This window comes from Balaenoptera ricei, chromosome 3, assembly GCF_028023285.1.
Source record: "Balaenoptera ricei isolate mBalRic1 chromosome 3, mBalRic1.hap2, whole genome shotgun sequence".
Classification (NCBI taxonomy): domain Eukaryota; kingdom Metazoa; phylum Chordata; class Mammalia; order Artiodactyla; family Balaenopteridae; genus Balaenoptera; species Balaenoptera ricei.
Genome location: NC_082641.1, coordinates 83,995,116 through 84,008,656, shown reverse-complemented (window position 1 = coordinate 84,008,656; position 13,541 = coordinate 83,995,116). Strand labels below are relative to the sequence as shown.

General features: G+C 35.7%; 1 protein-coding gene across 10 annotated transcripts in view; it reads right to left on the bottom strand.

The window, feature by feature from the left end:
- The window catches only part of PAM (peptidylglycine alpha-amidating monooxygenase), a 281,828-nt gene that overhangs the window by 46,038 nt on the left and 222,249 nt on the right, over window positions 1-13,541 (bottom strand). For all 10 annotated transcript variants that reach the window (XM_059916834.1, XM_059916835.1, XM_059916833.1 and 7 more), the window contains 2 exons: window positions 11,121-11,305; window positions 9,646-9,711 (listed from right to left, as the gene is read on the bottom strand). In XM_059916834.1, the coding sequence (XP_059772817.1) occupies window positions 9,646-9,711; window positions 11,121-11,305 (251 nt within the window). The remainder of the gene's footprint in view (window positions 1-9,645; window positions 9,712-11,120; window positions 11,306-13,541) is intronic.

The window sequence follows — 13,541 nt, the reverse complement described above, 5'->3', positions numbered from 1 at the left end:
TCCAGTGTACTTCATAAAGTAGATATCACTAAATTATAGCTATTATAATTACTAACGACAAAGATATAAACTCTAGTTGCAACATGCATTTGATTCAATCTATTGTTTACCTAAAATTTAAAAAAATCAGTTTCTGTTTCGTATTGAAGTATTGGGATTTTCATGATGGAAAAAAGCCACCTTTAAGTTTACAGCCCTCTATTTTCTCAACAAGTCATCACGGCTGCCTTTTGTGATTTGCTTCCTGATTTTGCCAAAGAAGGTTGTACCTGCACTTCTGCACTTTCTCTCTCTCTCCTTTTTTCTTTTTTTATTAGTCTATTTTTGGAGAAAGAACTATCCCTACCCCAGTGTTCTGGATGCCAGCCCTCCCTGAGCCTTCTGAAGCCTTTCCCATCTCCTTTTTCTTTCCTTTCTAATACAATTACTCTGCCAAAGATTTGACTCAGGCTATAAACACACTCACTTCGGGCTTATCTTGAGTGGTCATGGAGGCGAGAAGAGACCCTCCTCTGACAAAGCATGTCTTTCAAGCTTTTTCATTTTCCCTCTTTCTTTAACAAGTTCCAGCACCATCTACAAGAGCTTTCTATGATAATGGAAATAGTCTATACCCGTGCTGCCAATATGATAGCTCCTAGACACATGGGACTATTGAGTATTTGTAATGTGGCCAGTAAGACTGAGAAACTTAACTTTTAAGTTTACTTACTTTTAATTCATTTATATTCAAAGTTAAATAGCCACATGCGGTTAGTATCTACCATACTGGACAGTGTGGGTTTATGTGCTGCTTTATCCTTCCTCATATCCTCTTTCTTCCTAAATCGAAGGCATTTGCTTCCACTCCCTACTTCACTCCTGTATGGCTTCTGCATGAGTTGCTCAAGAGCTCCTAGTTGCCAAAGCCAAAAGACTCTTCATCCTGACCTACTGGTGGCATATACCCCTTTATAGTTCCTTCAGAACCTCTCTCCTTATAATATTGTTCTTTCCAGATCTTCACCTGTCATCTTGGCTTCCTCTTATTCTGCCCAACATATGGAATGTTCCTGTTTTCTGAGGTCTTTCCCTGGCATACTTTTATTGTCCCTGGCTAAGGCTTCTTCCTACTAAGTGATCTCAGCCACTCACAAAAGCTTAAGCTGCTACATTCAGACAAGTGACTCCAAAATCTGGAGATTTCCTAGAAGCTAGAACTTAGTGGTATATAAAACTGCCATCTGGAAATTTCCACTTGGATTGAATGTCTATTTCAATGGGATTTTGAACTCAACATGTCTAAACCTGGGCTCTTAATCTTCTCCCCATACTTTATTTTTTTTATAGTATCTCTCTCAGTGATGAAACCATGTTTTGGGATAATCAACCCAGAAAATTAGATTCATTTTTCTCTCACCAGTGAATCACAAAGTCATTTGATTCATCGATGCCGATTTGTCAACATCACCTTTTCCCTCCCTCCCACCAGTACTCACCTGAGATTCTTATCACCCCATAATTGTCATGCTGAAGGACTACCCCTTCTTCTTCAGAACAGACCCTCACCCCTGCCTTCGATGGAAAAGTCTGTCTGGAATGGTATTAAAGCTGCTCCACCTTTGTGCAACTGACTTGTGATTGACGGTAACCTGCATCCCCTAGATACTTCCCAGTTATGACCCCTTTTCCTCAGCTCAGTTAACCTATGTGTTTTGGGGTAGTATTCTCTAATTCTATTCTGGGTCCTGCTGCTAAGCAGACCATATAATTTAATTACCAAACTAGGACACATTTGAGAAAAGAAATGGGTGTTGTTAATATTTATACTAGGCATAAACTGGTACAATCCTGGAAAAACTGGGAGGTATAATTACCCTACTTATTCTCGACAGAGATAACATATAAAGAAGTACTTTATAAACTACAAATGACAGTAATAGTAATAGCAGCTAATACTTTTTGAGAGCTCAGCATGACCAAGTCACTTTACTGAGTGCTTTATACGAGAGAACACATTTAACCTCTGTGAAATACTTACTGTCCTCATTTTAGATGAGGAATCTAATGGCACAGTACTAAGGTGCACAGCCGGTAGCATGTTGAACTTGGATTTGAAGGAGACAGCCTGACGGAGGGATCCACCTTCTAAGTATCACTATACTGGATCCAGGTTCCCTTACCTTTTCTGTACTGGCCATATCTCTTTCCTGTGAATTCACCTCAGACCTGTCAATCTTACTATATTAAATTTTTTTTTTCTTTTTAAAGTAACAGTCTACTGAGCTCAGGTGCCAGGTTTATGGTTTAACTGAACAAGTTTCTTTTTTTTGTCCTATCCTGGCTTGTCTTCTTTTTATTATAACTTATAAGACTCTAATAAATTAGTCAATACATACATATACAATAGTAATTTGCACAAAGCTGGCCTAAAGAATAATGACTGGTTTCTTTTTGGCTTGAAAAAGTAGAAAAGTTTTCTATTTTCTATTCTCTTTAATAGTTTTCACTTACCACTGGCAATATACCTTACATGTATGATAAAATTCTCTAAGATGATCTAAAAAAACTTTTTTCGTACATTGAAGTTATCTGAGAAGGGACAAATGGCAAGGTATAAATGTGATTTTATATAAAAATAACCCCCTCTCATTTCTTACATATTGTCATATTTCCAGTGATTAGTACTGTTCCCATCATAGCAGATACTCAATAAATGATTCTGGAATGAATACTGTGTTATAAATGGCTTCTGCATTAGTAAAGATAAAAATTTTTCCTTGATGATTTTAGGCTGCAGTGAGTTCCATTTCTTTCTTTTCCTCACTTCAAACTTTGATTCTTATCTTAAGAAATGCCGAAATGCTCTAGGTCTTTAAGTTATTTGGCTGAGTGGGTTTGGTATTTGGGAAACACTAGTGAAGTAGCAGCTAATGTGTCAGGAAAAGGAACACAGCCTAACACAAGAGAGTCTAAAACACTACCAACTAAACTCCAAGTTTGTTAGCTGTGTGCTTGTGTTAACTATTTCATGGCTCAATGGACATTTTTCTATTTAGTTGGGATCACTCACTATTCCCTCCCACGAGCACGGAAGTTTCTCTGGTTTACTTTCAGGAATATGGTAAGATCAAACTAAACAAGATGGAAACATACCTTGAAAAAAGTGCCCCATGCTTTTTTCTTTTAATAAAATGCTTTAAGACTATTGGATTAAAAAATAAGTATCCCTACTTTAAGACAGCATAAAATCTTAATTGTGGCAGGCATTTTTATTTTTAAAGTGATCAAGAGCCTCTTGGTAATCTTTCAGAATATAAACTGCCATTTCCCACACAAATCACTAGTACTTCATTACCTAAAACAAACAGCTTTTGTTACTGCTTATTGCTCTATGATTTCTATGGTACATGGAGAGTAAATAGGATATTCATTAGCAGTTTAACCACTGACAAAATATGCCAAGTAACCAAGCTAATGAGATCACAATAATGCAACAACAACTGATTAATAAGAGGGATACAAGGAATGAAAAGATAAAAGCATTTCTTTTTAGATTTTCGTATTTTAGTTTATGAGTCAGTCATAGCTGACACTTTGCCTTCTGGTTAAAGTTGATCTGGCTTACTGACTGTTTACTTATTACTAACCCACAACATTTATCCTACTAGCCTTAGAGAAATAAAACACATGATCATGATGACCAGCTCAAGGATCATACTTTATTACTTTTTCCTCCTATAGGACTCATCTGATAGGGAAACAATCAGAAATGGGCCTTTTAACTCTTTTCTTTTTTTAAGAAAATGAGACAAATGTGAAAAAGGAGAAGTTAGGAGATGATGACTTTTGCAACTGCCATACACGCTGATCTATATCAGAAAGGCCAACCATGCGATAAATGATCATTCATATCTGCCTATTCTGTTATTAGGAAACGAATTCAAAAGAGCATCCACTCAGCTTCCCAGAGCCTTGGCGGGGTATTTAGAGTTGTGTTTGATAGATGAGTTCAATAAATAAAGACTTGTGAGCTGCTCATAAATCATAACAAACTGAACGGAAATATAAACAAGACTTGTATCTTCTTTAAAACAGCAAAGTGGTATTGAGAATGCTTGGAATAAGCTAAGAAGATGCTACTAAAATCATTTGGACTTTATTAGGGGATGAAGGGAGTGTCCTATTTCGAACAACAAAGGAATATAAATTTTAACTACTAAGCCCAGCCTGTGTTTTGTTCTTCTCATAAATGGTTTGTCAACTGTTACTTTAATAAGCTTTTACAGTAGACTACTGTCGTGTTAAGTTGCAACCTTGTTCCCTTGATTCTGCTTATTTGGTAAAACATGCCAATGGTAATTCATTTTTGTTAGCATAAAACCATTGTGAAATTATTCTGTTTCACAGAAGGTGTCTGAAGACCTTTAACTATCTGGGGCCATGGAGTGTTTTCCCTCCACAAATTGTATTTTTGTCATATTCCTCCTGCTTTGGGAATATAGTAGCTCACGCTGACCTTTGAGTATAAAGATTGATTATATGAGGGCATGAAGACTACAATGAGAAGAGTTTGGAGCAAACTGAATAAAACATGCTAAAGCTCCTATCTGCAGCAAAAGAAATGCTGTCCAGAGAATAACATACAATAACAAGGACATACTGGTATTGCAGATTTGACTTTCAATTCTGCCTTGAGTTTTTTTGTTTTTTAATTAATTAATTAATTAATTTACTTTGGGCTGCATTGGGTCCTCGTTGCTGCACGCAGGCCCTTTCTAGCTGTGGCAAGCGGGGGCTACCCTTCGCCGTGGTGCGCGGGCCTCTCACTGCGGTGGCCTCTCCCATTGTGGAGCACCGGCTCCAGGCGTGTGGGCTTCAGCAGTTGTGGCTCGCAGGCTCTAGAGCGCAGGCTCAGTAGTTGTGGCGCACAGGCTTAGTTGCTCCGCAGCATGTGGGATCCCCCAGGACCAGGGCTCAAACCCATGTCCCCTGCTCTGGCAGGCAGATTCCCAACCACTGGCGACCAGGGAAGTCCCTGCCTTGAGTTTTTTTAAGACATAAAATCTTCCCAATACAACTGACATATAAGTTTCAACAGTAGATCTATACTTTGAATTTTAAAGAAGAGAAACACCCAAATTCAGAACTCCTAAATGTAGTTGTATAGATTCGTGCTTGAAGCCGGCATGCCTTTTAGTTTCAGCCCACATTCCTTGCCTAAACAATGTTGATAGAACGTTCAGCTTGTACCTTTAGTATAGTGAACATATATAAAAAGTCATAATGCATAAGAAATAAAGAGGAAAAAAAACATGCCTTAGTTTCCTAAAAGTGCCAACCAGAACATATAAGTAAAGGATACATTTGTGTGTGAAAAATCTCAACATCTTTCTCATTCTGTATAGTCTCCTAGGATTCATTTCCTCCACCCAGAATCACTGTCTAGTTGGGTTTTATTGTTTAGCTTATTGTACTTATTACATACACAGAGAATTCTTCACTTAACAACGTTTTCAAAGCTTGGTGACATTTCTGTTTGTTTTGAATAGCCATTAGTGTTTTTCTGCATAGAAACAGGCATAATCAACTCATTCACCTAAGCTCACCTGTAGACAAATAGGCTATTTTCAAAGCACTATGGGCAGGAATATACACATATTATACAGTCATTAAAAATCCTGCATGCCAATTTTTTATAGTTGGAGGAAATATTCAAGATATGGTATTTTAAAAAGAAGATACAAAAATGTGCATCCATTATGATCTAAATATTTTAAAAATAATGTACATATATATGTAAAATATATATTTCACACAGGGTGTACATATACACCCATATTTCTGGGGATTATGGATGATTTTTGTTTACTTCTTCATACTTTTCTATAACTTCCATATATTCTATAATGAATATGATTAAAAAATTCTAATAAGCATTATTTTTAAAAAATCTCTGCAGATTTAATTAAAGCCTCATTAAAATGTTTTCCATTGTTGGGCTTCCCTGGTGGCACAGTGGTTAAGAATCCGCCTGCCAATGCAGAGGACATGGGTTCGAGCCCTGGTCCGGGAAGATCCCACATGTCGTGGAGCAACTAAGCCCGTGCGCCACAACTACTGAGCCTGCACTCTAGAGCCTGCAAGCCACAACTACAGAGCCTGCGCTCTAGAACCCACAAGCCACAACTACTGAGCCCGCGAGCCACAACTACTGAAGCCCATGCACCTAGAGTCCATGCTCTGCAACAAGAGAAGCCACCGCGATGAGAAGCCCGCACACCGCAACGAAGAGTAGCCCCCCTTCGCCGCAACTAGAGAAAGCCCGCACGCAGCAACAAAGACCCAGTGCAGCCAAAAATAAATAAATAAAATAAATAAATTTATTTAAAAAAAAAAGCTTTCCACTGTTGCATGATCCAGGACAACCTGATAGGTAAAGATGTCCGTATAATGAGGTTCCTCTGGTGTCTCCATAATTATACTTTTTGAGATACATTTGCCTTCGGCCAAATTTTGTTCAAGAGGCAGCAAAGGCAGACAAGGATGCTGCAGCAGGTTAGTGTGCTTGTGAGTAAGCACAGGATGGGCAATTCTACATGGATTCACACAACTCAGATGTCTCTTTCAAACTAGTTAACTTCTGGTCAAGGTTAATATTCTGGTGAAAATTAATAGCTAGCAATTTTAGTGATAAGAATTTCAAAGGAAATAAAACACTTATATTTCTCCTGCAGAAATAGAGTATTAGATAAACCTGTGTTAAATAGATTATTAGTTTGCTTCGGGTTTTTTTTTTTCTCTCCATGTTGGAGGTACCTACTACTTCCTGTCCTTTTGTGGCACTGCTACATTTCTTTTTTTCAGCCTATGGCATATGAGTCTTTCTCTCTCTCTCTCTCTTTTTTTTTTTTACTACCTCAGTAAAGGTCATCCCTTCTTTCCAACACAGCATTTATGACATATCATGACCTTTATCTTCCTGTCTGCTTTGCCAATGTATTAAGACAGGAAGCAAAAAATATATATATATTGTTTGTATTATCCAGGTAGAACTTTCTCTATTATTTAGTCACTGATGGGTACAGAGCTTGCCTTTGGGTACATGTCCTCTTATGTTTTGGCTCTTTTCTTTCCTGCCCCTCAACTGTTCTATTTTCAATGGGAGTTTTATATCCTGTGTGACCAACATAGATGCTGTCTGTTAGTTGATGGCTAGCACAACTGAAATAATTCAGGGCTTTTATGTATCGGAGATTTAAAATATTGAAAGAATCAATACAACCAGGAGGAGTACTTGAACATAACTTGTTTTTGCCAGAACACCAAAATAAGGCAAAGGGTTAAGTCTGAGGGATTTCTTTAAAAATCAGCCTACATGGTGTAATTTATTTGAATAATTAGAGCCCTCCTATCATCTACTTGGTCAATTTAACACCCCAGGTAATGAATACAAATAGACATTTTGTGCAAACAAACATCTCTCAGAAGAATGGGATACTCTCTCAGTAATGAGTAGATTTGCCCTGTGTATTGCAAGGAGATAGATTGATCTAACTAGCAAATCAAATAAACTATGTGTACAAATATGCATTTGGAATATTTCTATATTTCTCTTTAAATTCCAGGCTGGTGATCCCCAAAGACTAATAGAATAATAGAGAGGTTACAGTGGTCATTGAAATAGCTTTTGGTGAGGTATTTGTCTTCACATAATCTAGGAGGTGACATTCTGATGGACCTACAAATTTCAACATATGAATGCCACAGCCTATTTTCTGCAGTATGAAAATTGAGTCAGACTACTGGTTTTTTCTTCCCAAGTTAAATCACTTTACAGCATTTTTATTCATAAGTAGAATAAAATGGTGACTACAGGAAAATAATTTATGTATCCATAGAATTCTTCTCTGAAACCATTTAGACTGTACTGGGTATATAGCCCAATATATCAATAAACATATAAGGGTATATTTAAGCTTCTTAATACTATATGTATATGCTATCAAACATAAAAGGGTAAATGAATGGCAATATATGAAAGTGTATTAAAGGATTTGGTTTTTAGGCATACATGACACCTCCTAAAATCCTATGGTTTGAAAAGAACAGATTAAATCTAATATTTAAGGGTTCCTCTGCTAATAAAACCTCCGGGTTTCTAATCTTTCAGGGGTTTCAATGTCTTTCTTGATCAACTCAAATAACTTCAAAAGGAAAAAAGTCCAGCCTCAGTTTCCATAGAAACATTTTACAACCTGCACCTACTAAATGGTGATCTCATTCCACACTGTACCACATATGTTGGTATTTGGAAATGTGTTCTAAGATGACTCCAATTTCAAAGACATACAGTTCAAACAGTGTGTGCAATGTCAAAATAATTCATTTTAAGTCTGATTAAATTTCTGGACAGTTATAGCAAACACTTAAAACTACTATATTTAGGCTACAATTATTGACTTCCTTATAAAATATATACACAGGATTGATAAATTTAGCTATTTTAAGTCTTACTCAATAGCTTAGTAGGAACCACTTAGCATAAATTATTCACTATAAAATCATCTCCCTTTTCTTGATTTAATACAAAAATAGAAACAACTTCGAGCTAAGTTTATTTTTAAGCCACTTTGTTAGAATGAGATGTTATGGAACATACTCTACATAATTTCAAAACTTTTATATTACAGTTTACCTTATTCTCCTTTCAGAATGCATTTTTTTCCTTTAAAAAGTCTGAGTTTTTAATTTTGCAAATACTATTAGTGCAAGAGTAATATCTTTGACCTAGGCTTAACAGAACACATTTTGAATAATTCCTATAGTGGTTTACAATACCCAAAGAGTCACAAATTTCTTTAAGTTGTTAATAGAAAAATCCTATCTATTTCCTATACACTTTATGTTGTCAGTAGAAGCATGTTAGCATTAACATTAAACTAATGTTTTTAAATATATTACATCTAGGCCAAAAACGACTTGATAACATACTTCAACACCTAACACAAAGTACTGTCTTCCAATTTAACTGGCAAGAAAGCAAGATTCAGGAGAATAAATTTTCAGTGCCAGCACATACAGTATATGACCTACAACATCAAATATTACCACTTTAAATAAATAGAACAGAGGAAGAATGAAGCTTTCCTAACTCATCAGATGGCAACTTAACACAAAACTACAAATGCCTAAAATGATAATCCCGCCTACCTTAAATGAAGGCAGAGAAGAATGACTTAAAAGAGAGGCAAGATATGTTTAATTCTTAATTTCTTTTTTTCTTGAACCTCAAATATAGTTATGAACACACCATACAAAACATATAAGAATTTAAATGTTAAAGGTCATAAGGTTTAAAAAGCAGCTCACTGTTTCTAATGATTATATCTGCACTTACTCGCACTATATATAAAAGTTACAACATTAAATAAGGTAAAACAAAGACAGAAAAATCTAATGGGACTAAATTACATTAATGCATTTTATTTTCAAAGCCAAAGTGCAACAGTTGACCATTTTCTCATGAATTATGTATTATATAAAATCAGCAGTATGTAGGCTGATAAAGAAAGACCTAAAATACCTCAATAACCTTAAACTTTGGTTGCCTATTTGGATAATGAATACTTTTATAGGCCTAGTTACAGAAGTAAGCATACATACCCTGTTCTAATACTTCTTCTCGTTTTGGCTGCTGTAGTAAAGAAGTCTTATCTTTATTCACTGTTTCTGTAAAGGATCAAAAGAGCTGAGTATAAATTTGCAGTATATATTACATACTTTAAATAGTTTATTGGAAATATGTTATCAACATAAAAATATTTTCAGGGTCTTGTATTTCATAAAAACAATAGTATTAAGAATTGATATGGTAGAAATGCTCTAATTCACAAAAAACTCTAGCATAACTACCAAGTACCAGACTCTGACTTAATAACTGGATCAACTACCCTTTCAGTAATATATAAATGATACAGAATTTTAAAGATGCATTAATAAAACTGCTTGTATTTTTTAAAAAGTTGAATCTAGTAATATTTTTAGGATATTTTCAGAACATTTTAAGGTACATTTTATAAATATATTATTATTTTTATAAATGACCTGATTGCTATGTTAATTTCTTTTATAAAATTTCCTATAGAAAGAAATAAGAAGTTTTTTTTTTTTTTAAACATCTTTATTGGAGTATAATTGCTTTACAATGTTGTGTTAGCTTCTGCTGTATAGCAAAGTGAATCAGCTATACATATACATATATCCCTATATCCCCTCCCTCTTGCGCCTCCCTCCCACCCTCCCTATCCCACCCCTCTAGGTGGTCACAAAGCACCGAGCTGATCTCCCTGTGCTATGTAGTTGCTTCCCACTAGCTATCTATTTTACATTTGGTAGTGTATATATGTCCATGCCACTCTCTCACTTCGTCCCAGCTTCCCCTTCCCCCTCCCCATGTCCTCAAGTACATTCTCAACGTCTGCGTCTTTAGAAGTAAGAAGTTCTGGCATTAAGACTGAACTTGTAATACTCAGTAAAGTCTCAGCATACTTCCTCCAATAAAAAAGTATGTGGGTTTTGCAATTTTAAACTAAAGAAGTGACAATCAATATGACCATTTTGCAGATGAACAGTAAATTAAAGAACAATTTAGAGAATGAGACTAAAAAGACTAAGGCTAGTAATGCCTCATAAATCAAGAACTGTTCTTTGCTTGAAGACTCATTCAACAGATCATTTAGGGCATGGTCGGAGATGATAACCATTTTCATTGGCAAACTGTAGCACTCTTTAGAACATGGTGTATAAATTCATAAACTGAATAATTCATTACTGGTTATGGGAAGAATGAAATGAGGAAACTAGAAACACAAATTAAATGAAGAAAGGTCTACATTTATGGAATTGGCCTCAAATGAATCTGTTTCATCACTAGTTGAGAGTTTTCACTTTAACTGTTTCGATGGGGGAATGTCAGGAGGGGAGATAGAGGATAAAGAGGGAATCAGATTATGTGTACACATGCGATTGTTTGACAGAAGGAGGATGATTTTAAACATTAATCATATAGTCAAGTGAGACACATAAGAAAATATAAAATACAAAATCATACGTTGATTTAAATTAAACACCAATTTTACCTTTGTGATGTCCATGCATCATAACCATATCAGACTTCACAGGAATTGGAATGTTGGCCTCTGGTGGTACGGTTCTGAACAAATCCGGAGCGATATTCTGTGTACAGGTCATGAAAGAAACTGCATGCTTGGCTTCCATGTAATACATAATGTATAAGTTGCACATTTCATCACTAGATGTGCCACTGCAGGCAAAACAAAAAACAAAAAAAAAAAAACCAAAAAAAACCCCAACCAAACAAAAAAACCCATAGACATGACAAATCAGTCATTCACATAAAACACATTCTTAATGCAAGAAAAATGCAACTGGTAAATCTTCCAACAATGGATTCAAAGGGGGAACTACTGTACATTTATTTTATAGCTTTCATTAAAACCCATCACAGTTTTCAACATCAAAAGCACACTGTCAAAGGCATATTTCCACTTAATAATGGAGTATTCTTTTGCAGTCACTCCATGGATATCACCAAATACTACTGACGGTAATGGCATTTCAGTTGCAATGAGATGCTTTCTTTCCTCTTCTAAATCCTTTAGTCCTTCGTCTATTTGTTAAAACTCATAGACTGAGTAAAGTATTTTTCTCACGGAAAATCATATTTACTTAATAACAATAAAATTCAGAACAGTTCAACAGAAACATCATATATTAATTACAAGTTTATATAAAAGTGGCTTTTTCCATTTAACCCTGAGAGTCAGGGATCTTGGTTTTGGTAACTGCCTGTTCCTCAGGGTGAGATTAATCAAGAATCATGTGTTGATACTAAGACATCATAAACGTTATCTATGGTATCTGACTTGGCACCTTGACTTCTATAGCAGGGAAGAAAAGAATGCCTGAGGAATGATACAAAATGAAACCAGGCCTAATGTCTTCTAAGGGCTCAGACCTGAATGGGGTAGTGCCGTACAACTGAATAACTCAACGTTAAAAATAGATTTTAAAACAGTTGGGTGGTCATTTCCAAGAAAAAGTTCCGAATAATATAAATCATGCCTAATAGTTTATAGCACATGTTTTCTTCTTCCTCAATTCACAAGGGTTACTATGTATTTCATTCTCTTCACTATCATTAGGAAGGAAATATTTAGGTACACCTTCACATAAACCACCTTTTATATACCAGCGTGGTTTGGGTAAAGGAACATTTCCTTTTTGGTGTTAGTTCTGACAATTTTTAGCAAGCCTCTACTAATAAAAAAACAAGCTCTGAAATGGATTATTTGCCGTACAAAAATACATCAGTGTTGATTTTTCCAGCAATGTCATGCGGCACTGATTTCCTCTCCATAGCAACAGTAATGACATCAGCAAGGGAAAGAAAAAAAAGAAAAATCTTTTCTAAACAGGGATGTGGTTCCTCTAAGCTCTGAAAATGTAGAGCCCCTGAGAGACCACAGGAATGAGCCCCTGTTATGGGAAGCTCCGTTTATGCTTTTGAAAATAATTTGTCTTCTCACTCTCTAATCTGATACCTGCCAGTGTAATTGCCTTTCCCATGAAATAAAAGCAAAGAGTGAAGTGCAATCCCAAGCAAACACCTGTTCACTACACATATCTTCATGTGTCAAAATGCCATTGCTAAGAATTACATTTTAGCAGCTTTGGAGTTGGTCAGAAAATTATGTGCTATAAAAGGAATGGCTGGTGCCAAAGTAATAAGCCAGAGCCTCCCACCATATTATCCACTCTCCCCTCATTCAAAATGAGGAAAAAGGTATAGATCAAGAGAGTGAAATGAGGGAAAAGTAATTTAAGATGTGGCCCTGGCTTAGAAAACCTTGAATCATTGTGCAGAGAGGGAAAGCAAAATGAAATATTCCCAAATTAATGAAAGGAAAAAAACTGAATAAATTTGTATGGTAATAAATGAAACTTGCAATTAACCAATGGATAGATCCTTCTATATTTTCTGTTTGGGAATGTCATGCCCATGTTCACCTCTAAACACATGTGATTTTGTGAAACAGCCTAATCAGCTCACTAATATAGCTCATTTAAGGTACTGACTACTCTATGATACAATATTGAGCTGATTAAATAATTTAAGAATCTTCGCAATCACAAAGAAAATTTCATTAAACAGCTGAAGAAAAAGAAGAGTCATACTTTATTCCTTTCCATATATAATTGAACTTGTAGTCAAAGTAACTCTGAGCTCCTATCTGACACAGAAACTACCATATCCTAAACATGGTAGGATTCAAATCATTGTTAGTATCAGCAACGCCGTTTGCCTGTTTTATTCCACATTCATCTTTCTAAACCAAACTGCTTTCTATGTTCCTAAGGGAGAACTGTGACACTTCTACCCTTCTTCTCCATAGAGAACAACATATGCAACTCAACTCTGTCAATCTAATGCTTGTTAACATGAGAAAGTATGGAGGGACACTGTGTCCAGACTTCTG